At 40.2% G+C, this 23,044-nt stretch overlaps 1 protein-coding gene and 1 long non-coding RNA gene across 2 annotated transcripts in view; both read left to right on the top strand.

The window, feature by feature from the left end:
• The window catches only part of kcnc3a (potassium voltage-gated channel, Shaw-related subfamily, member 3a), a 98,114-nt gene extending 89,181 nt beyond the window's left edge, over positions 1-8,933 (top strand). The window contains exon 6 of the mRNA XM_036590039.1: positions 8,672-8,933. Coding sequence (XP_036445932.1) covers positions 8,672-8,835 — 164 coding nt within the window. The 3' untranslated portion in view covers positions 8,836-8,933. The remainder of the gene's footprint in view (positions 1-8,671) is intronic.
• A 6,749-nt stretch (positions 8,934-15,682) lies between these two features.
• On the top strand, positions 15,683-22,033 carry LOC118821559. The gene is made up of 2 exons (XR_005008347.1): positions 15,683-16,169; positions 18,039-22,033. It is a non-coding gene; the product is annotated as an uncharacterized LOC118821559 (long non-coding RNA).
• The last annotated feature ends 1,011 nt before the right edge of the window (positions 22,034-23,044 follow it).

Genomic DNA, 23,044 nt, shown 5'->3' with positions numbered 1-23,044 from the left:
GAACTTGACATTTATCAGTGCTTATAGCAACATTTAGAATCACAGTGATTCATTCTGTGTAGGGTAGTTGCGTTTTATCTGTTATTCGATGGTGTGCAGTGGCCTTCAGAACTCGAGTCATTGTTTTGCTGTATATTTAGTTTATATTATGTAATTATTTAAATAGATTTACATATAATTACAAAGTTAATTATTTTTACATTCAGTTTACATATTTATCAGTAAGGTTGAGTGTGCCCTTCTTACATGCTTCGGTTTGTTCAAAAAAATAAGTTTAGAGAAAAGATTAAAAAAAAATTTCTTCAAAATATCTCATCTGTTTACAAACATAGGTATTGAAACTTTATGTACTTTCAGCAGAATCAATCCACTTGTTTTAATGAACTACGAGTAAGAAATAATTTATATAAAATTACAACACACTTGTTGTATTGCCATACAGCTACATTTAAATGTAAAAACCTTTTTGCTGATTTTTTTTTTTGGCCCCTTTTGCAACTCTCCTTCAAATGAATGATTCCTCAGATTGGCTGTGCTAGAGAAAGGGAATTTGACTGCAGTGCAGACCAGGCTTTGCGGTGGCTGGAACTTTATAGGCTTTTGCTGCATGTCCTGGTGCTGCTGCTGCATCAGGGAGGTCAGCACTCTCATTTTGCTCAGGTCACTGCTCTGGCGTGGGGTGGGGGTGCAGAGGGAGGGGGAGGACTAGTGATCTGTCTCAGTCCAGTTCACCTGCAGAGCTGCTCCGAGCTCACACCAGCCCAAATCCCACAACCTTCATTACAAGGCTGAGTGATACTGGAAAAGTATGATGTGGAAATATTAGGGGTGTAAAAATGTACAATGATGCATTGATGTGGATGTGATGAATCAGCCGCATTGATTGTTGAATATTTGAGTATTATAATAATATTATATTAATATTATTATAATAATTGTTGGTATGTGTTATGACAGATGCCATAATGTTTGATGTCATTACAGCTTATATAACATACGAATTTCTGCTGTCTATACGTCATAACATCAAACGTTATGACATCTGTCATGACAATTACTGGTAATAATAACATGACACTGCTATATTATTGTTCATTCATTCAGACCAGAATAATCTAATTGAATTGTAGTGAAATTTGAAGTTAAAAATTTTACTTAGATTACAAAAAACGCAATCTAATGAAATCCCTATGCAGTCAGTCATTTATTCCCCTAAGAAGAAATCTTGACATGGGCCAGGCTGACCACTCTACAGTCTCTGCAGAGGATGGACTGAGCAGCAGGGTGGAGAGGCAGGGCCGGTCCTGGAGATCTGCAGGAGCTGCTGCTCTCACAGTATGGTGTCCATTATGCAGTTTTAATCAGCGCTGCAGAAACATGTGTTCACCAGGCAGAGAGCCAGCAAACCCCTTTCGCTCTCCAGCACCAGTCCCGCCAACTTCTGACCCATGCTGCGTGCCGATTGGTAGGATGTAACATTTATCGATGCCCCAATACTGGCTAAGGGTCAGTGGGCATCAGATAGTGTTGCGAAGAGGCTTTATTTCAAATTGACTGTAATGGCTTGACCTGAATTGGGCGGGTTATGGCTTTATGTGGTTCAGAACAGCATGTGTAGGATGTCTATTCTTGCCAGGTGATGATGAGGTTATGGTTGGTTTCCATTAAGGGGATGTACTGTATGTAGGTGCGTTTTGTTTGGGGGGGGGTGAACTGCATTATATTTCGCTAATGTAGGAAAGGCAGTAGGCTTGTGTGTGTACGCTTGTGAGTAGGTGTGTTTCCTTTCATGGCCACATGCTGCCTCTCTCATGTATGCTGTTGTCATACATGAACTGTATCAACTCCACTGTGTTTGTTTTCAAGTGTCTGTAATATTTGTGCCCATTATAACTTTGTGTACAGTACATCATAACACTGTGTTATCACTTCATTCCCCCTAAAAAGGATATTCACAGTTCACTGTGTTACGTTCTTCTTCTGTGATGTACCTGTGTTTGTGCATTGGTCCTCTATGTAATTTTTGTTGTGCAGGGACACGGGAAGTAGAGGGTGCTGAATTTTTTTGGCAGCATATATGTGATGTGTACAGTGACATCATGCAAAATGCAGTCTTTTGGGAATACAGTGTGTCATAACATGCCATAATAAGGCAAAAGACAGCAAAATACACACTTTATGCAAATTAACTGTGCAGAGACCAGTCAGATTGTTGACATGGGCAAGCCACATGCTGAGATTTAAATGCACACCAAGCTGGAGTTACAGTGTTTGGGGAAAAAAAATGCATTCAAAAAGTGGTACATTTTTGTGTTAGTTGAATTTTTAAGAAACAACATTTAAGATGCTTCAGGGCTCAGGAATAGCCTTCAACTCTGCACAAAATGTAACTGGGCATGTAAACTTGCTTGTTTTTCAGCAACGTGCACCAAAGCGGCCAGCATTTGGTGAGGGAAGAGATTTGGCTTGCTGTAATGGAACGCAGCATTAACTTATTATAGTATAGGCCTGTCACAATTATTACATAATCGCATAATCACAGTTATTTGAGATGACTGCAGTTATGTGAATTTGGTGTGTTGGGTTGAGGCAAATAAAGTAAATAAAACAAAGCAGTAAATGCATTCATTGAGATGTCATGGGACAGTCATTTAAATGACATGTAATCATCAGCTAAAATTTCATGTTAAGTGACAATAATATAGATAAGTAATATAGAAAAAAATGAGTAACTCAACACTAAAATAAGCACATTCTTTACTACGCTCAAATTCTAGTTCTAAGTTTTTTATTGTTATTACTTTGAGCAGTTGCAGTTAAACAATCCTGAAATCTGGGGATGCTGCAGCCCCCTCAGCACCCCCACTTCCTGCGTCCCTGACCCTTTGTCCTGTTGTTTTGTGTGTCATGACATGCCACTGTCTGTGTCTATGTGAACAAATATCCAGTGATGGATATTGCAAATATTAACCTGGATTTTATCAGTTAACTAGAGCTCTAATGTTAGTGTCCTATCTGCTTTTGAAAGCGTTATCAACCTGCCTGCATTGCTGATGTTTTATACATTTTGCATCCTCCAGTTGTTTATAATTTGGTTGATCCCTTAAAAAAAAAAGGAACAATCTGGATAATTATCTTGGCCATGGAAATGTGTAGAAACCCATCTTTCTTTAGTGTATCTTTACTCTCTTCAGGGTGTAATTTAATAGTGTATTCTTTTCATTTCCAGAGCCAAAGGCAGGTTTCTGAACAGTTACAGAAAATTACTCTACAAAAACGCACTGAGCTGTATTACTTTGTGCCGAATTAATTTCCACTGCAGGACTGTACCAGGTCTAATATTTACTCCTCACTGTGCCATCTCCCATCCCACCCTCAGGCCGGCCCTACAGCCCCCGTAGTGTTACTAAAGTCTAACCTGAGGTACGTACATGCACCGGCAGCAGGCTGTCCCACCAAATTTAGACTGAGAACAGCTTGTCTGCATGACGGAGCTTCCACAGCGCTTAGCTATGAGCTCTTAATACAGAGGCCTGCTGTGATTCTCCTGCACCTACTGGGCAAATACACACCATGAGTTTTTAAAAAAAATTTGCCTTTCATGTTCTCGACTGTGTAATACCCTCATAGGGCAGGAGTAGAAGCACAAAAGCGGTGTATTTAGGTAAGATCAAAGGATGTTACTGTCACAGGAAATAGGTAGCTGTTTAACAAATAGCTGTGAAGTAAATTTTACTCAATTGCAAGTAGGCTTTTAATTAGGATTAAACCCCTGTCATCCATAACCTCTCACAAAACATCTAAATGTAGAATGTGTGAGAGTATGTGTGTGTTTATATGATCTTTATTGCAACGAGTGTGAAGACATCAAAGTTTCTTGGAAGGATACAAAAACAAACAGGCCTTTTAAGTTGCATCATCATTTTGTAGTTGTCATCATGTCCATATTTGGAACTTCGGGCGTCTAAACTGGTTTTCTCTATGGGAAAGAGTAATGACATTTTCTCCATTCACCTCTATTGTAAACTAAAATTCACCTGTGGTTGAAAGCATAATAAACCTTCACAAAATTCATAAAATTCACCCTGTTGTAAACCAAAATGTTCCAAAGCTGATACATTTTGTCCTGTGTACACCTTCCCCTGAATATCACTGGATTCTCTGAATTACACGGTCGAATTACACGGTACTGTGTGTGTGTGTGTGTGTGTGTGTGTGTGTATATATATATATGCACACACACACACAGTAGCTACAGTTTGACATATATATATATATACACACATATACATATATATAAAAGGTATATGACAGTGTTTGAGTTTAATAGTAAACTTGCTTTAGCACGTTTACTATTAAATAGCAATTATAGCAATTCCATATTCTGACTTCGGAATTCAGAGGATTCAGCAACATTTGGAATTTCGAGCGTTTTAGTTTATCACAAGGTGCAGTAGCGGGAATTTTCGAAAACGCCATTTATTTTCCCAGAGAGAACACCTGCTCAGACCCGTAGTTCCTTATTTGAGCATGATGCCATCAACAAAATGAGGTACAATTTCAGAGGTACATGTTGTAATTTTGGGCGTTTGGTTTTAGAGGGTTTTCTCTGTCTCCCTCTTCCTGCCCCCAAAACACTGCTCCTCTTCCCCATGGTGGCCGGCATGCTGCATGGTCTGTTCGCAGTGGTCGCAGAGGCATTCTGGGTAATCTGTCAGCAAACACTGTTTAAAATTCACAGACTGGGTTTTCCAGCAGCTGTGCTTTCTATACATATCTCATAACAGCAGTTATGGGGGTTCACCCATCATGAATTTTTACGGCCGATTCCGATGTCTTTACAGCCAAATTCGCATTTAAACGCAGCTCACGTGTACTTGGCTGGCTCACATTATTTACGTCACAAAGCCGTTAGACAGATAGGAATGAATTGGCGAATTCCCCATCGCGTGTCAGGAACGAACATCATGTGATTTTGACCATGTTCACACATGAACCTTTAGTTATACACACTTGCGCTGCTCTCTGTACTAGATAGGCTTCTTCACTCACTCACAGATACTGCCCATTTCTCATAGAGAGAGAAGCAAGAGCTCACTGGAGCTTTAAATAATGTCATTAGTGTTTCATGCACAGCGCTTGGTTGCTGGGTATCTATCCTGCACACAGAGAGAAAGAGAGAGCAGCCAGAGGAAAGGGGGAAGGAGAGAGAGGGAGAGCTCTGTGCAGCAATATTATGTATCACATGCTTAAAGCTGCACTATGTAAGATTTTTTGTTAAAATTGAAAGAAGTGACGTTACTGATTTAGGAGGAAAAAAAAACAGGCTAATATGTTGTGCATGCGCTGCTGCGAGTAGCCCTGTAAAGCCTGATTTAATAATTTAAAAGTTGTAGGCGTCTGACCTCTTCATTTGTCCTTGCGTATGAACATCACATGCACAGGCTCAAACAGGAGTTCTGGCTCGATGTTTAGGCTTCAAATGCTAAATCATCATTATACTGATGAAGATATGATGACAGTAGTAGATAATTCACCCACATGAAGACGCATCCTTCACCAGGTTTTGACCGAGGTCTCTAAATCTCCAAAATTTACATAGTGTTGCTTTAAAGGCAGCCTGAAATCAGAATGGACCTTTATTTAAACGACAAAATTCTTATTTCTTCGTAATCTTTGACCAAAGCGCAGTGGCTTTTCGCCTGGCTGTGTCACCTTGCAGGGAAAAAATTGTACTTACTTATAATTTCTTAGCATGTTTTCCCTCCTCCTGCCACCCTGACCTATCAGGTAAGAACCCCTGTCAGACAAGAACCGTCAGCAGACAACCTCCTTTCATCGCTTTACTCTCTCTTTCAGTTTTTGAACCGGTTGTAAAACAATCACTTGTGAGTAAATCAGTTTATTTACGCTGGTAGGTTAAATATCTGGCAGTATTTTTGCTGTTTTCTAAAGTTTTCTAAAGAGGCGGGTCAGCTGATGATGAGGGCGACATGTGTAGACACACACATCATATCTCGATCGCACGTTGGGTAATTCCACTCATATACCAGTATTTTAACAGTATGTAAATGAAAATGTAAGAAAGGCAACGCAGCGGAGATGCTTAAGGGCTAGCATGCTAAATGGTGCTTCACCTCATCTACAGTTTTAAAAAGTAAAACAAAATATTAACAAAATAAAACATTAAAATCAGGTTTTCAAACTACAGAACATGCACAATCAGAATATTGTAGTACTTAATTTTTTGACAGTATTTGTTAATTTTTATAATTTGTTTCTTTGGCTTTTCTGCAAAAACAGATGGATTCCTGACCCTCAGAGTCTGAGTCCATGTTCGTTTCGGGGCCCCTGTTTTTCATACTCAAATCTAACCCCGAAGAATAAAATCATGTCTCGCCCACAATTATGTCCTGCCTGACCTGCTTTACACACGCACACATACTTTACGTGTTCATATGGCATGAGCCAGCCTGTAGATGCCATACCTTAGACCATCCCCCCTTGGCCACTTTTCCTTAGCTGGTAAGGTCTGAGGAGCACGCTGACCCAGATCTGTCTGCTGTTACCCAGCATGCCTCGCTGCGTGGCTCCTATAGCGACGCACTAGTGTAGGAGTTTGAGTGACAGTTGCTGGTGCGGCGCCCGGTGTGTCCCAGCAGCGCACACACACACACACACACACTCGCCCACACGCCTTCTCACGGACCTGCGTCACACCAGGGACTGAAGAAAAGACGGCTGACACACGGACAGAAGGACTTTAAACAGCCACCATTTTTCTTTCTAATGAGATTTTTCTTTTTCTTTTTTTCTTTTTTCTATGTTTTGTTTGTTTAATGAATCTTTGCTCATGTTGTGTCAGTGTGGGGGGAGTTCTCTTGTGTCTATATGGGGGTGTCTTTAATGTAATATTGCTGCCTTTCCTTCCTCATCCACTCCCAGTGAAGGCCATGCCTGAAGTGACAGTGTCTGAGGCAGATACCAACCCCTCACATGGTTGGATATAGGAGTCAGCGGTTTGTAGCTGACAGTTAAGATTTGTGGAACTGTCATAAAAAAGGGGGATTTAGGCTGCAAGCCTCACTTGAGAAAGACATTTGATAAATTGATAAAGATGGATTCCTGTCATATTGTGGAAATTTCATGCAGATACCGTTTAAAAGTTTGGAATCACTGTTTGCAATAATATTAAACAAATTTTGCTGCAAATACTTGTATGAACAAATTCTCATATATTATTGTTCAAAATTTCAAACAATTTGTAGACAGCTGTAAAAAATAATGCATTTTTGATGATAAAGCTGCAAATGATTCCATAATAATAGAGAAACCTCCATAGCATCGAGAATTAAGTTATATTAACTTAATATCCAGAGTGACTCGTATTCAAAAAGCTGTGACCAAATCTTTTATGACAGGAAATTACTTGAAATAGATAATTAAGAATATTATTTAATAATATTTTGCAATTTTTTTTACGATTATCACTTCTCTTTGTTCCCAAAATATTTTAAAATGTGAATGTTATCAATGAGTAACGGTAAAATGATGTAATATGACGTTATTCTACACATTTGAAAGGTAATATATCAGACCTTAATCTTATGAAATGTTGCACCTAAAATATTCAAAGCCCATATTTGAGCCCATTAAATCCCAGCTTCTGTGGACCAAAGCTTGAGTTGGTTCAGAACATAGTAATTGAAAATCTTGGCTCCCGTCTGCCAGATATACGAGATCATAAATAAAAAGAAAGAAACTGTGGCATTATCACTTGGAAATCCTTGGAAATGGATGTGGAAGGAAAGATCTCAGGTGCTTCTGGGCCACATGAAGCTCATATTGTCCAAGACTTTCTGTATGCAGAAGCACACTTTAGCAGAATGTTTTACATGTTTAACAGCTTCTAAAGGCCTAAAAAGTAAAGGTTAGTACAAAAAGAATTGCTTTTGAAACACAAGGAGCTTCACATGGTCCAGAGCGCCGGATGGGGCTGCCCTCCCCAGCGCTTTGACTGGACAGAGCTCTTTGGCTGCTGTCTGTCTGACCCACGCGGTTGTGTCAGAATGCGGAGTGTCCTGTCCGAGACTGGATCAAACACCTGGATGCTAAACTCGCTGTTTTTCCTCTTAAGCTCACAGTCTGTTTATTGAGTTACACATCAGGTGCTTCATCCACCTGCTCCACAAGTGCCCTACCTCCATCACGACTGTATGTGGCTGCCACTAGTGGGAGCTCTTTGCTGTGGCATTTGAATACAAAAGAAGAATTTTGATGACATATTTCATAATTCTCATTTTCCTGTTTTGTCCTTGTCTCTGTCTCTGTCTGTCTCTGTCTGTTTGTCTGCCTTTGTATTTCATTTTCACTTTTTCATTTCATTTCAATTGTTCTTTTCCTACCTTTGTTTACTATTTTCTTATTATTATTCTTATTTTTTGGCAATTGTATGACCCTCCTTTGACCCCTCTTTGAAATTCCCTTCACCCCAACAATGTCCATAACATTAATGCTCACATTTCTCATGCTAACCTTTACTGACACCTTTATCATCCACCTCTAACCTCTACAACTGAACCTCTCCCTAAAAACCATGAACCATAAAACCCCCCCCTCCACATGGTTTCTCTGGAATGACACCTGTACTCTCCACCATCTCTTGCCCCAGCCACTGGCTATGAGAAATCCAGGAGCCTGAATAACATATCGGGGATGACTGGGGCTCCCCTGCGATTGACCCCTGTTACCCCCATCAACAGCTCCCCCTACGAACCCTACGAATCTCCTGGCCCTCTCCGCCGTTGTCGTTCCCCCATTCCTTCCATTTTGTAACACAGCGATGGAGAGAGAACAAAGACAAACCATGCCAACTAGAAACATCCCTTGAGAGACTCTCCACAAATGCACCATGAGGCGACATTAATACTAGTGATGATAATAACTACTCACAATGCAGCACAGTTGCAGAAGCTCTGACTGGAATGGTGGAATGGGTTACATTGGGGTAGGATTTGGGGAAGGGTGAGGTTGGTCTGGATTGGATTAGGTAGTTGGGTAGAATTAAGTTAGTTGGATTGGGTTGAATGGGGTTAGATGAGGTTGGGTCAGGTTGAAGTGGGTTGGTAGGGTTGGGTTGATTTAAGTTTTTTTTAGGGTTGCTTTAGGCTGCATCAGATTGGGTTAGTAGGGTTGACTTTGGTTAGGCTAAATTGGGCAAATAGGTCTAGGTTGGATTCATTAAGGTTGAATTGGGTTAGTAGGGTTACATTGGGCTGGATTGGATCAGTAGGGTGGGGAAGGGTTGTATTGGGTCAGTAGGGTTATGTTGGGTTGGATTGGATCAGTAGGGTGGGAAAGGGTTGAATTGGGTCAGTAGGGTTATGTTGGGTTGGATTGGATCAGTAGAGTTGAGAAGGGTTGGATTGTGTTATTGGGGCTTGATTGGGTTGAATTGGGTTAGTTGGGCTGGAGCAGAGGGTTAAATTGGGTTAGTGTGGTTTGGTTGGGTTGAATTGGGTTAGTAGGGTTGGGATGAGTTGAATTGGATTAGTAGGGTTTGGTTGGGTTGAACTGGGTTCGTGGGGTTTGGTTGGGTTGAATTGGGTTATTAAGATTGATTTGAGTTGGGTATTGGTTAAAGAACATGGTGTTCACTGTATCTTGCCTCAAAGTGGTTTTGGGAATGGTGTTCCTGACTTTAAGTGCTAAAGCAGTTTAAACATTCAGAGCTTTCTCTGTAACTGAACTCTCATACACATAAGCTTCAGGCAATATTTCTGACCGGCAACTATAAAGAAGTACATGCTGTTTAAATGCAGCAATATTATGCCTTATTGAAAATATAAAAACCATCGCGATAAAAGCCATCATTGGTCATCGGTCAGTGATGAGCGTTCTCTAGGTTATTTATATGGTAAGAGCATTTAACCACTTAGTGAGCTGACAGTAGAGGGCTTCCAATGCCTGTTTGCCGGTATTGTAGAGAATATAGACCATGATGCAGTAGACTTACTCACCGAGGAACAGAAACTGAGAGCCCTTCTGATGCACCACTATAGGCCTTGAAGCGAGTTCGCCTGATAGCAAAGCTTGGAATGATGCAGTCACAGGCCTTAGAAAACATTCAGTAGTTGTAGTGCATGCGAGAATACACTGCAAAGAAAAAGCAAGTAGTGCATAACTAAAGAAACAACTAAAGGAAATTCCCCTTTAACCACTAGAAGGACATGTTCGTCTACCCATCTAAATAAACGTCTAGGACATATAGTGTAGCTTGTTAGTGTGCTGGTAAATTCACTGGTAAAAATTTTTTTCAAGGACACTTACATACTTACTTGCCCATTGTATGTCATTGACATATTGAGTCAGTCAGGACTCCAATATCAACCTAATATTTATTTTCAAAACCTTTTTTTTTGTTACAGTGGATACTGTTATCATGATTAGTATTATCAGTTTGAGGACTGGAAAAAAAGTCGTTTTTTGTGCAATACAGACTCTTATGACCGCATCGGAGAAGCTAGCACTGGCCGCTTAAAATACCTTGAAGATAAATAGTCCATCCTATGTAAACTACTAAAAAAGAAGCGAAACATGGACATTATATTAAGACTATTTTTATATTAGGCAACAGGGACTGTAGATAGGGGTACACGGGTGGGTTTTGGGTTGAAATCTATGTGTTTCTGAGAGGACCTTATTGGATATCAGGTAGATACATGTAAATCTGCTATTTAGCTCTTTTGTTTCAAGACTGCGTTGAGACTTGGATCGGCCCTCCTCCACAAGAACCACAAAAACGTGACGGCAGTGATGTGAACAGAGAGCCAGAAAAAGGAGGAGCCATCAGCTTATCAAGGGCCTATGACCTTCTGCACTGCTTCAGGATCCCTCCCCTCTTTTATAGACTAGTGCATGAAGGAAATGTCTTACTCTACAATCTTCTTGCGTCACACGCTCATAAATATGACATATCAAGACTGGAGATGAGCTGTTGTACCCCTCCCTCCTTCGCCACCCTGGCATTGTGCTAAACTGGACAGTGGCCTCTAGGGTTGCCCATCAAGCTGGACCTTTCATCCTCCTCTTCATTCTCCTCCTCTTTATCATTATCATTATCATTGTTCATCTCCTCATTAAGGCCATCCATCCCTTGGATACTGTGATTCTAATCATTTGAATGCAGTAAATTTTGAGTTCACTTTTTAGTTTCCTCCTTGATTCTTCTCTTTATTTCTTTCCTTCACTGTTCTTTCTTCCCTTTTTCTTTTCTTTTGACCTGCTCTGTCTCTTGGATGCTGATCTTCCTGTTCCAATAAAAAAAGGAGGGAACGTTGAATGGATGCTGGACTGACAGCGGTCAGTAGGAGAAGGAAAAAAAGAGAGGATCGCTAAATGCAAATCTGCCGAAAATGCAATTTTACAGAAAGAGAAAAAGTGAAAGAAAAGAAGGGAAAGCGAGAGAGAGAGGGAGAGAGAGAGAGATGTATTTTGATCACATTGATCTGTTGCACATCTGTGACTGTGGTGCTCAGATCTAAGACTGTGTCCACACTCTTTAGTGAAACCTTCACTGTAACGGCAGCTTACGAAGCTTTTTTTTCCTTTTTGTTTTGTTTATCCATTGAAAAGAATGTGAAGATAACAAGAAATGACAATACTGAAACTGTATTGAACAATGTAGACGCCGGTAGCATTACTCACTTTGTGATTGTAAAGACATTTTTTTGGTCATCATGCAACCGAAACCTTTTATATGCTCTAGTTAATCATTGATACCATTTCTGGTCACCTTATCCACTGTTACATATGTGAACTGAGCTGTACGAAGCCATTCTGTTGGATTATTTTTGTATTTATGAATATTTTAGCCATTACGCTGATAGATTATGTATAGAGAAGGTTTTATGTTGTTTTCCGTTCACCGTTGTCACATGTATTTCCCAACCTTTTACTTTCCCCTCTCATAAATGAAGAAACAGAGAGCAGAATGAGGGTGAAAAAGTTGTTTTGTTGTGCTTCCAGCACAAACATGCAGAATATAAGTACTACTTCAGGAATGAATAACAGAGTATATACGTGAACTATAATGTCACAGGAGGCAAAGGCCCACTGCACTGAACATTGACTCAGGCCATAGATCCACATTTGCAATGCCCTAATGTAGCTGTATGTGATGCCGTTGGACCACAGACTTATTACAGTGAAGGACTCAGACCATTGTGATCACCAGAATAAGACAACTGAGCAATAAGAACCAAATCACAGCAATCCTGGCCCTTACTGAATCAATTAAACAGTTGTGTCCAGCTGATTGAGAATCAATTCAGGTCAAACTTTGTTTAATTGTCATCTGTGCATTTGTAGTTTCTTTTTTAATGGAAGTACTTTTAGAAGGATGTGCGCATTCTTGTAAATTAAAGGGGTATTCCACATTTTTCAAAATTTCTATTCGATTAACTCATTGAGATGTAGACAGTCATTCAGAGCTTTTCCAAAAGCACCTTAGCATCACAGATGATTCTTAAACAGTAGAGCAAACATCACACTGAACAGTTTAGATGATCTTAACACTAAGATGCTTTTGGGAAACTGGGTCCAGAGCAGTTTGGTGTGAAAAGTTTCATTGCAGAGACGCTTATTGACTTGGATCTCTTTACAGTGGTGGTGATAGGAACCAGGGGGTCACAATGTCTACAACACCAAATATAGCCATTTTATTTACAATCCAAAACCATCAGTGAACCTAGACGTGTCTTCTGAGTTTTATATGTAATGTTGATGATAAAATAGTGGTCAATCTGAAAAAATAAGTTTTCTTTGGGGACTATTTACCTTACAACGATCTACATGTACCTCTCCACTTTGAACGGATTAAAAAATATGTTTTAGGCCAAAACCTAACCTAACTAAAACCATGTTTCAGATATCAGGCAGTGTATTCAGGGCAAGTTTAGCTGTCTGTGAGTGAGCTCTTAGTCATTAAACTCCTCAGACGTCTGGTTCCCTATCACCACCACTGTGAATTTTCTCAAGAGCATTTCAGATCACACCACTCTGAATGACTTTGTTTACACGCCAACCATTTCATCATGCAGACATTTTGAAAAATCAGTGGAGTTCCCGCTTAAGAGTAGTTCTGAATGTTTAGGGAAGAAAGAAAGAGTAAAGATGAAAGAAGGAAACGCATAGTAGTGTAGCTAATCACATCCCTGCCCTTAAGGTTGAGCTCACTCCCCATATCAGACCTCTCTGTTTCTCATCCACTTCATCCTCCTGTTCCCGTCCCCTTCATTGCTTTGTGCGTTCTGCGTAAGAGGATGATAACTCAGGCCTACGTCAGGTCTCAATGATGTGTACAGTTTTAAAGAATGACTTTGTACTTCATGAATGCATGTTTTTCCCTTTGCGAGCAATAAGGAAAATGTCTATACGATCCTTAAGAAGTATGTTTTGATAAGCAAACTGATTTTATCTAAAGCTTTATGTATGTGTATATTCATATGGGTGTGTACATATGGATGTATGAATATTCATATGCACATACATATTACTGATTTGCATGTATGAGGTTTTTTGAAAACAAACATACAAAAAACAAGATTGGTGTTTTGTTACCAATCTGACTCAACTGCTGAAGGGGTGGGGCTTAGTTCTGCATGCTAAGATGCTATTGGGTGGCAGAGACCATTGTAACTGTAAAACGGGGGGGGTGTTTTTATTGAAAAAAGGTTTTATTGGGGTATGATTGAATTCTGTAAACATTTACAGCTGTTTTATTTTCCTTTTTTTCCTCTGTTTGTACGCAGTGGTCTTGTAATCATTTCATGATTTATTCCTTTTTTTTCATCTTTTCACAGAGAACTATTCTGAAAGCCCAGTGCTTATCAGATATATGCAAAAAGAAGCTGTAACTGTGAACTAATCTAGAACAGAAAACTCCACTCGTCCTCCTTTCACGTATGCTTTCCCAAACCAACACCCGACCCCCAATTGCTGTAACAGTGGTTGCTTCCTCACCAACTTCTCCACCCTTCTATCCAGTCTCACTGTTCGTCATTGTTTCCTGTCATCCCACCACCTGTATCATCCCACCCACTTCTGTTCTTTCTGCAGTACGTGGAAGAGATGAATTTATCACGTGTGCGTACCTGTTTCATCTTTTATCCATGTTAGTGGGGGGGGCGGTTCCTCCTCTTTGGATACTAGTAGCATTTAACGAGGGGTAAATCGATGTAGCAGATGCTATTTTAGATTAGCAGATAAATGGTCACTTTAGTGGAATAAGATGAAGTTGCCTGTCTTGAATGTTTACCTGTCCTGAGGTCACTTAGACTGTCTTAAGGATCATTTAAGCACTCAGTTGGAGATTGGAGTCTCTGATCTTTACCACCAGAGACGTCTAACAGTCTATCGCGTGTTCTCCAAAACCCAGAGGACGCTATCGTAGCCGCCGCTAGAAGTTAAATCGGTTCTGAGGGGGAGAGTAAATGATAACGATGATGCTACTACTGCCTTCAGCAGCGCATGTTGCCTCGCATACTACCGGAATGCTTAGTGCTGCATCCTTGTGCATCTTGTGATTTTTTTCTATATGCATATAGTAGCTATATTTCCCAGGGGTAGAGCTAGGCCGAGCAGAGCAGGAGGAAACAACTCTTCATCCCGTCACAGGAAAGAGGAGGGCTGCGGCTGTGGGTTTAGTTTATGTAGCTGCTAGTAGTGAATGATGTGCCTAACTGGTCGCTACACAGAGCCCATATCAGGGCAGGTGAAATCATTAATGTAGTCAGTATATCTAATATTTCTTATTATGGGATTGTTGTGAGAATATTGTAAGATTCTTCTGTCTATTTATGAATTTCTACGTCATAAGTGATGTAATTCAGTGAGTGTTTTTCTGAAAACAGGCCAAGTTATATGCATTATTTCCAGAAAAAAAGCAAACTTATCTGCATTAATTCTTGAAACAAGTGAACCTATTTGTATTGATTCTTGAAACAAGCAAAATGATCTGTATTTGTTCTTGAATTAAGCAAAATTATCTGCATTCATTGTTCAAATAAGCAAAAATATCTGTATTCATTCTTGAAACAAGCTAAATTATCTGCATTCATTCTTAAAATAAGCAGCATTTCTGCATTTATTCTTGAAATAAGCAAAATATCTGTATTTGTCCTTGAAATATGCAATATTAGCTGCATTAATTCTTGAAATAGGCTAAATTACCTGCATTATTTCTTGAAAGCAGCTAAACTATCTCCCGATGGTGTAATTCCACAAGGCAGCATTACTTAAAACAAGCAAAAAGCATTGTGTAGTCTTCTGATTTGCTCACAATGAGAAATATTAGGAATATTGACTAAATTCAGGATGATTTCACTCAAAAAAAGATTTTTGCAGTGCAGAACTTCTTTAGTTTATGGAGGAACACCTAACAAATAAAACAGGGAGCATAGTCCGGTTTGAACTCCATTACCCATACTCCTCTCTGTCTCTTGTCAACCTATATTCCTCCCCTGTCACAACTCAGGTATATCTCTCTCTCTCTCTCCGTGGGTCTTCCAAAAAGATGTCATTCAGATTAAGAGAGAGTGAGAGAAAGGGAGGAAACGATGAATGAAAAGATGGATTTTCTGTCTCAGCATGTGCACTTGGAAATATGAATGTGATCTTTTGTGTCCTCATCATCAAAACAGATCTTCCTTTTGCCCATGGTGTCCTTGTGCTGTTTATTTTCACGTCCTCTGTGACCATTCTATCTTCATTTCCTCACAGTCAGATCTACAGTCATTTTATTTTATTTTTGTGTTATTGATTTTATTAATTTATTTTATTTATTAAATCTCTATACAACTGCTTCCAAATGTCCTGGATAAGAATATAAAAAAAAGAAAAATTTGTCAAAACTTGGAACTATGATGTGGATTACGAGCATCACACATGCACGCGGAAACAGGACTCGAGATGAAAGAGTGAAAGACAGACGGACAGATTGTATGTGTGGGGAAAACGAGTGTGTGTTGAAAGAGGATTGTCGACAGAGAGGAAGAAAGACCCTCTCCTCCCCCTTCGAGAAATGGAGGACAGTTTGGGGAAGAAAGAAACGAAAGGAAAGAAAAAGAGAGGAGGAAGGAAGGAAGGAAGGAAGCTGCTCGCTTCTCAGTGTAAGGATGTATGTTTGGTGTTCGGTGTGCGTGTTCCCTGCTCTGTGTCTCCATGTACTGTGCTCAACCGTGTGCTTCCGTGTTTTGTGTGAACCTTTTGGGTTTCGTTCTTTCGTTTTAACTGTGTGTCGATTTATTTATTTATTTATTTGTTTTCCCTGCTGTACTCACATTCCTCGCTGTGTGTCATTCTTTTTCCACTCGCTGTGTCTCAAACACTGCACTGGTTTCTCTATTCCCTATGCTGTGGGCAGCAAGAAGCTCAGCATTCAGTCAAAAGCCAAAAACCAAGGGCACTTCATAGGGAATAGGGAGTCATTTTGGGACGCACCCTTTTCGTTGTCAGCGTCAAGGGGCTTCACCGAGCCGTTTGCTTCCTACTGGTCAGTCCTAGAGGCCCCTAGTCCTGCAAGATGGCAATCATTTGGCCAATCTGTGACTTTTTTGGATTAAAAAATGATGTTAACCCCCCCCTGTCGAGCAGATCTTGTGGCCTTCAAAGACTGGGACTCTCATTAGAGAGTGTGTGTGTGCTACACAGACGTGTGTGAGACTTTTTGAGTTCACCGCATGTGTGTTTCTGTGTGTGTGCTAAACAGGCTTCTGTGAGTGTTTATAACATTTACAGTACAAGCTTTTTCTTTTTTTTTCCTTCGCTTTTTTGTGCGCATGTTAAAGGAATGGTTCGGTGAAAATTTCAGTAATTTAATCTAAAGCCAGATGAAGTCGATCAGCCAAGGCATGTTTGCTATCCAGATTTTGCTTCTTTAGTTTAGAATTCGAGTTACGAGGCTAATATTGCTAACAAAGACTAGAAGCTAATAGTCACCCAAATCTTTTCCATAAATAAATCCCCACAAGTTCTCTCGTGCATGCATGTCATGAGATTACATTTATGACTTTTTGTTGTTTCTATTTATAAACACATCTACAGTTCCAATATTCAAGAGTAGCTTCATAATATTTATAAACATATCGCTGCTGTCGGAACAAAACCTCGTATCTCCATTTTTGACGTTTTTCAGTTTTTGACATAATTTGAAAATACCTGTTCCTCTTTACATTGTATATGAATTTCATGATGAATGGACTAAAAGAAACAACCCAAAATGACTTGGAAAAAAGTCTGGTTCCATTGACTTACATTAAAAGTAAAGTAGGTTTTTTCCTTCTCCTGTAAAGTTACCATTCAGGAGATATGAGGTTTTGTTCTGACAACAGCGATATCTAAGAGTAAAAAAAAAAGCAGAAATTGCGAACATCATCTGTAATTCAGCACACCACTTGTCTCAATTGTGTATGTTCGGCTACACAACGATTTTGTTCCTGTTTATAGCTCACAGTAAGTCATACTGTGTCCTAAACCACATCAGCAAGTCTGCTTGACCTTGAAGACCAGGATGCAGTTTAAGAGGTTGAGAAGTTCTGGGGATGTTTTTACAGAAAAGATTTGGGGGACTATTTACTTCTGGTTTCACCACCTATTAGCAGCGTAGCTCCAGCGTTAAATTAAAGAAGCAAAATTTTGACACCGGCTGAATGACTACATCTGGGGTACAAGTGGAAATTTATGTGCATTAGTTTTCGCCTAACCATTCTTTTAAGGTGGGCTCTCTCATGAATAGTTTTGGTTTGTTTTACGTTGTATCACCTGGTTTTGGACGTTGTCACTTACAGAAATCAGCTATGTCCATGTGAAGAGTGAACATGCGCTCATATGCTCATAGGAAAGTGTACTTGGCTTACCACCACTTTGGCTTTTACAGTTAAATGGCTTCAGTAATGTGGGGTTTCCTTTTTTTCTTTCCTTTCTCTGACTTCTGTTTCCTCCATTTTCCTACTCCCTCTTTCTTTGTCTGTCTCCTACAGTGCTGAGTTTCTGAACTGACCTCTTTCTCCCTAAAGAAGACCCCCCATGTCCCCACTCACACAGCACTGCAACTCCAGAGGCCACTTCCAGAGTCACCAAGAAACCAAGAGAACCCACAGGGAAAAAGGAGAGAGAGAGAAAGAAGAAGTGAGAAAAGAGACAAGTGTGGTGCTCGTAAAACTTCATGAAAAATACAAGATTGCTCATCTCTCCACTCATAAATGCTACCTCGGACTGGATCGACCCAAGCACAGCCGCGTTAATGCCCGGAGGATGTGGGACTTTACACAGTCTTCCAAACTGGATCGTCGTTTCAGTCCAGCTGTGCTTATCTGCATGAATATCAATACAACTCCACGTTACGTTTCCGTGAACCTGCCCAGGCTTTGTGACTGAGATTTAACTGGGCAGAAGATGATTTTAAATGGACCACTCTAGGAGACGTTCGGTTTTTTAAGTTGACTCATTGGCTCCCTTCGCATCTAAGCTTACCATGCAAGCTAAGGCCAGTACAGCTGCAAAAATTTTCTGGACAAAGAATTGCGTGGAAAGATTCCCATACTTGCTATTTAGAAAGCCAAACCGGCAGGCCATAGTTAAGTGGCTGGCATGATGATGGTCCACCTGGATGGACCACCAACCCTCCTCTTTCATCTCAAACATCCTGGATTCCACTTGCACTGCACACAAGGACAGATAAACTTCCATCAAAAAAAAACCCTGTCTGAGGGGTGAGCTCAGTACGTCTCCAGACCCTCAGACGTGTGACTTCGAGCGCTACACAGGGAAGAACCTCAGCCTCTCTTCCGGTCTTTCTTTTCATTCTTTCTCTTCCTCTCTTCCCACACCAATGCCCCTGCACATCTCAGCGTTTCTCCTCCTCTGTAGATGAACTGCATGGCATGAAAGAAATACAACATAAAAAAAATAAAATCAGAGAGAAGAAAGTAGAGAACACAAAAGTTAGGATGGAGAAACTTGAGATGTTTCTGAAGGGCCGCTTCTGTTGTACAGAAGGGGGAACGCTGGGCAAAACAGCGGCCTGTTGGGGTAGACGAGACAAGCTTTCTGCATCAGGGCAACAAATATGGAACCTACAGAAGGACGGAGGGGGTTTTCAAGAAGGCAGGGTGAACTTTGAACTAAACACTTTAAAGAGAATGAAAATTTAAAATGCATTTTTCTGACTTTGTTTACCAGCATGACTAAACTGCATGACTCAACTTCTGCAAGCCCCAAACCCCCCAAAAAAGAGGGCTTGGAATTACTAAAGAGCAAAATCATGGGGAAACAATACAGATTTATGTTATATGCAAGTAAATTTAGGGAAAAATTGTATTTAAAAAAAAAGATGTTCTATATTTTGTTTTTTGTTTTTTTTTAATACAAAAAAAGAATAATGAAAAAATATATATATATATGATTGCAGATACAGTCAGAACTATGCTTTATTAGATGTAAGATACCCCCAACGAAATCTTAGATGATCAGCGAGATTAATCTCCATTTCAACTCCAGTTGTTTCTTCTCTATAACTCCTGCCTGCTCCAGCTCTCCTGACTCTTCGTTCTCCTGCTGACGCCTGCAGTCCGCTCTGGACGTTACATCCTCCTGTGGCCAGTCTGTGTCTTTGCTGATGTCAGCAATCGCAGCACAACTGCTCTGGAGGCCTAATGCTCATGGGTGTGGTGCATGAGGGTCTTGGGTGGCTGCTTCATCCTGGAGATCTGAGATCTTCAAGACAATGTATAGTACTTTCTTGTTTTGGACTGTATATCATTGTGTTCTATCTTTATGTGGCGAGGCCACGGGGGAAATTGACTTTTGAATGTTTTGTTTGTCCATGAGTCACAGTTTCTTTTTTCTTTTTTCATTCAGCTATTGGGAGTACAAATGGTGAAGCAGACACCCAGGAGTTCTCAGGAGAGCACATGGATAGCAGCAGTATAATAATGCAGTAACATAGATGGTAGCAGCTGCTGGCGCGTAAGAGCAATGCTATTTTAATATCACTAACCCAAACCCAGTTTTAAGTCATGTTGATCATAATCGCTTAAGCTTTTTGAACGCATAGATCAGGCTTTTGGCAGGCCCATAAATAGAGGTTATATATGATCGTCTGAACCAAATGTAGTTGGAAGTTAGCATTGCTGTTTTCATTTGTCTCATCCCTAGTTTGATAAGGTAAATTACCAACATATCAGTGCACTCAGAGCGGTCCACACGCAAGAACGGCCACTAAATTCTCAAACGCACCATGGTGGATTGAGCCGAAACAAAAAACAAAGGTGCTTTTCAAGTCTTCCTTAGCAGCTCCTTGGTTTGAGGCCAAGATCCTCCCAGAGGGAGATGGATCACATGTAATGGATACTGCTTATTCAATATATGTGGCTCAATAGGTCAAAGAATGAAAGTCACTGGAGTCTCACTCCAGCTTTTATTGTTGTACCGCAGGAACACAACCATGTATGTCTAAATCGGTGTTTTGAGGTTTGACTTCAAGAACCGATGCATGCTTTTCATCTCTATGCGTCAACAGGACTAGGCCTGGATGGGAACTTGAGTAACTACTGAACCTATGCAAGACTGTTGCAAGACATGTCACTCACACAGGCAGCATACTCAGGCCAGTTAGCTCATGGTTGTGCGTTCGAGTGGTCCGACTAAGGGGCAGATAAAGTTCAGAACACAGGCCACTACATCCCTGTGGTTTGGATAGGCAAGAAGAACCTCTAGGTCAAGCCAAAAAGGGCTACACAAACCAGAGAGGCCGTTGCTGCACCTTAAACAAAGCAGTAGGTCAGCAGAGCCTGGAACGCTGGGGGCAGCTGAGCAGGAGTCCACCGTATAGCTATTTTCTCTCATCCTCTGTTCTTCAGGCCTTCCATAGGCCTCCCACTTACTATCTCCCTCTGCTCCTTGCAGGAAGGTGGCAGAGGAACCAGAGAGGATGATCAAAACTCATGCTTTTAAAACATTGATGTTCCTAGCTAAAAGGTCATCAGATATTTTCTGGAACTGACCCGAGAACCAAGAAGCGAGGCAGGGATCGCTTCTTATAGAGCGATTCTCTGCCTGCCGTTGTGGCGAGCGCTTCTTAGGAAGGTCATCCTGTGGACAAAAGACCAATTTTTGTTGACGCCATTCAGTCGGAGCAATAATTAGGTGCGATCCCACCCTGCTCTCATTTTCCATCTCATTCACAATAAGTGGGAATATCCAGCGTGCCTGAGAGATTGTATCTACGAATATTTCTTTGCGGCATTGAGCCATGTCGACGAGTCAAGCTTTGAGTGAGTGCACGTGTTCGTTCTCGTACGTGTGTGGCGGTCAGACCGAGCTGTCTGGTTCTTCTACAGATCGTGTTTCATGTTTCGGAGGTGCAGAGTGAGACCACACCACCCCCTAAGATGACTGACAGCTCAACACTCGCATAACTTTTACTTGAAACCCAAATATCAGAACATATCAGAGAGGATTAGAACAAAGCCAGAATCAGTCTTCACTCTTTCTCTCTTACCTGTATGCATTTCTCCTCACCCCTCTCTCTGTCTCTCTCTCTCTCTGTCCCTCTGCTCCTTGTCCTTCTCTATTTTTGAGAAAGAAGCTCTTTTGCATCCCTTGTTCTTGTGTTTTTCTATCATATTGTTTGAAGTTGAATTATACTGCATGCATGGGATTAAAAAAGAAGACTTTAACTTATTTGTGAATGGTCAGAATGAGGTAACCATCTTTTTCTCCTGGACCCTCTGTCTGTCGCTCACTTAGATATATACACACACACACACACACACAAATATGAGACATTGCACTTTAAGGTTGGCATCGCTCTGCAATTTTTGATTCTTTTGTGATTCTGAAGTTGTTAAAGTTTAATTTTTCGCTCATTTATACTGGGATGCGCTTCCATTGCTCTATACCTAAAATATCTATGCCATTGCAGTTGGTAACTCCATTTTTAGCGGCCCGGCCTGATCATCTGACCCTTACACCGACTGACCGTCTAATAAAACAAAATAAGACAAAGAGAGAACAGAGAAAACAAGATGGTTACTAAAACAATGGATGGTTTATGCTATTAAGACCGATGCTGGACACAGTTTTAATGTCAATACAAAAAGAAAAAAAAAACAACAGAACTGTATAAAATATATTTCAATGGAATGTTTATTATTTACCTTTTATATTTTTGAAACATGTAAAGAGAAAAAAAATAAAACTGTAATAATTTAACAGTTTGAGGAAAAACTGAGACTTAAAACATTATACTACTAAAGGTATGAATGTTTGAAGGTGAATGCTAACCTACCTGATAAAGTCTTCTTCATTACCAATAGGAAAAAAATCAACATGAAATGGTCAAAAATAAACGGGGAAAAAAATGAAAGTCCGATTTAAAAAGAAAAGCCTATAAAAAAATCTATAAAAATAATAAAAGCTCATGCCAAAATTTTCAATATGTGTCCTGTTTTTTTTTCTTTTTCTCTTCAGTGAGGATTTAAAACTTTGATTGCACATCACTTACATTGCAAGTGCAATAAACTAGACATGTGTTACGTGCAGTGCGTTATGTGTTTGAGAAATGCTGTGTCTGTGAAGATTACATGGGACATTTTATGAAGTGTTGCCCTAAAACTAGTCTCAACGCTCTGTCCACATGGAAAATGAACATCTGTGAACTCTGTGATACAAAGCTGACCACAACTATTGGGATTCTCTCAGTTGCATCCTGATCGGCTATCTGCTGCCTGTCTATACACACTTCTGTGCACTGTTTTCTATCATTCGGCTGGGAAACAAAGTTTTATTTTTCCAGCTAAATTGGATGTGATTGGCCGTTTGGCATGTCAGTCACACGGCCTCTTCCTGAAGTGTCATCTTTCACTTGAATACTTGCTTTTCAATATTATTACAGGTATACAGCATTAAGCATATATTATGTTTTATTTTGTTTTTATTAAATATTACAGTGGCTGCAAACATGAAAAGTATAATTACTATAGTA

This window comes from Colossoma macropomum, unplaced genomic scaffold, assembly GCF_904425465.1.
Source record: "Colossoma macropomum unplaced genomic scaffold, Colossoma_macropomum, whole genome shotgun sequence".
NCBI classification, from domain to species: domain Eukaryota; kingdom Metazoa; phylum Chordata; class Actinopteri; order Characiformes; family Serrasalmidae; genus Colossoma; species Colossoma macropomum.
The sequence above is the reverse complement of the archived record's forward strand: the minus strand, read 5'-3'. Positions and strand labels throughout refer to the sequence as shown.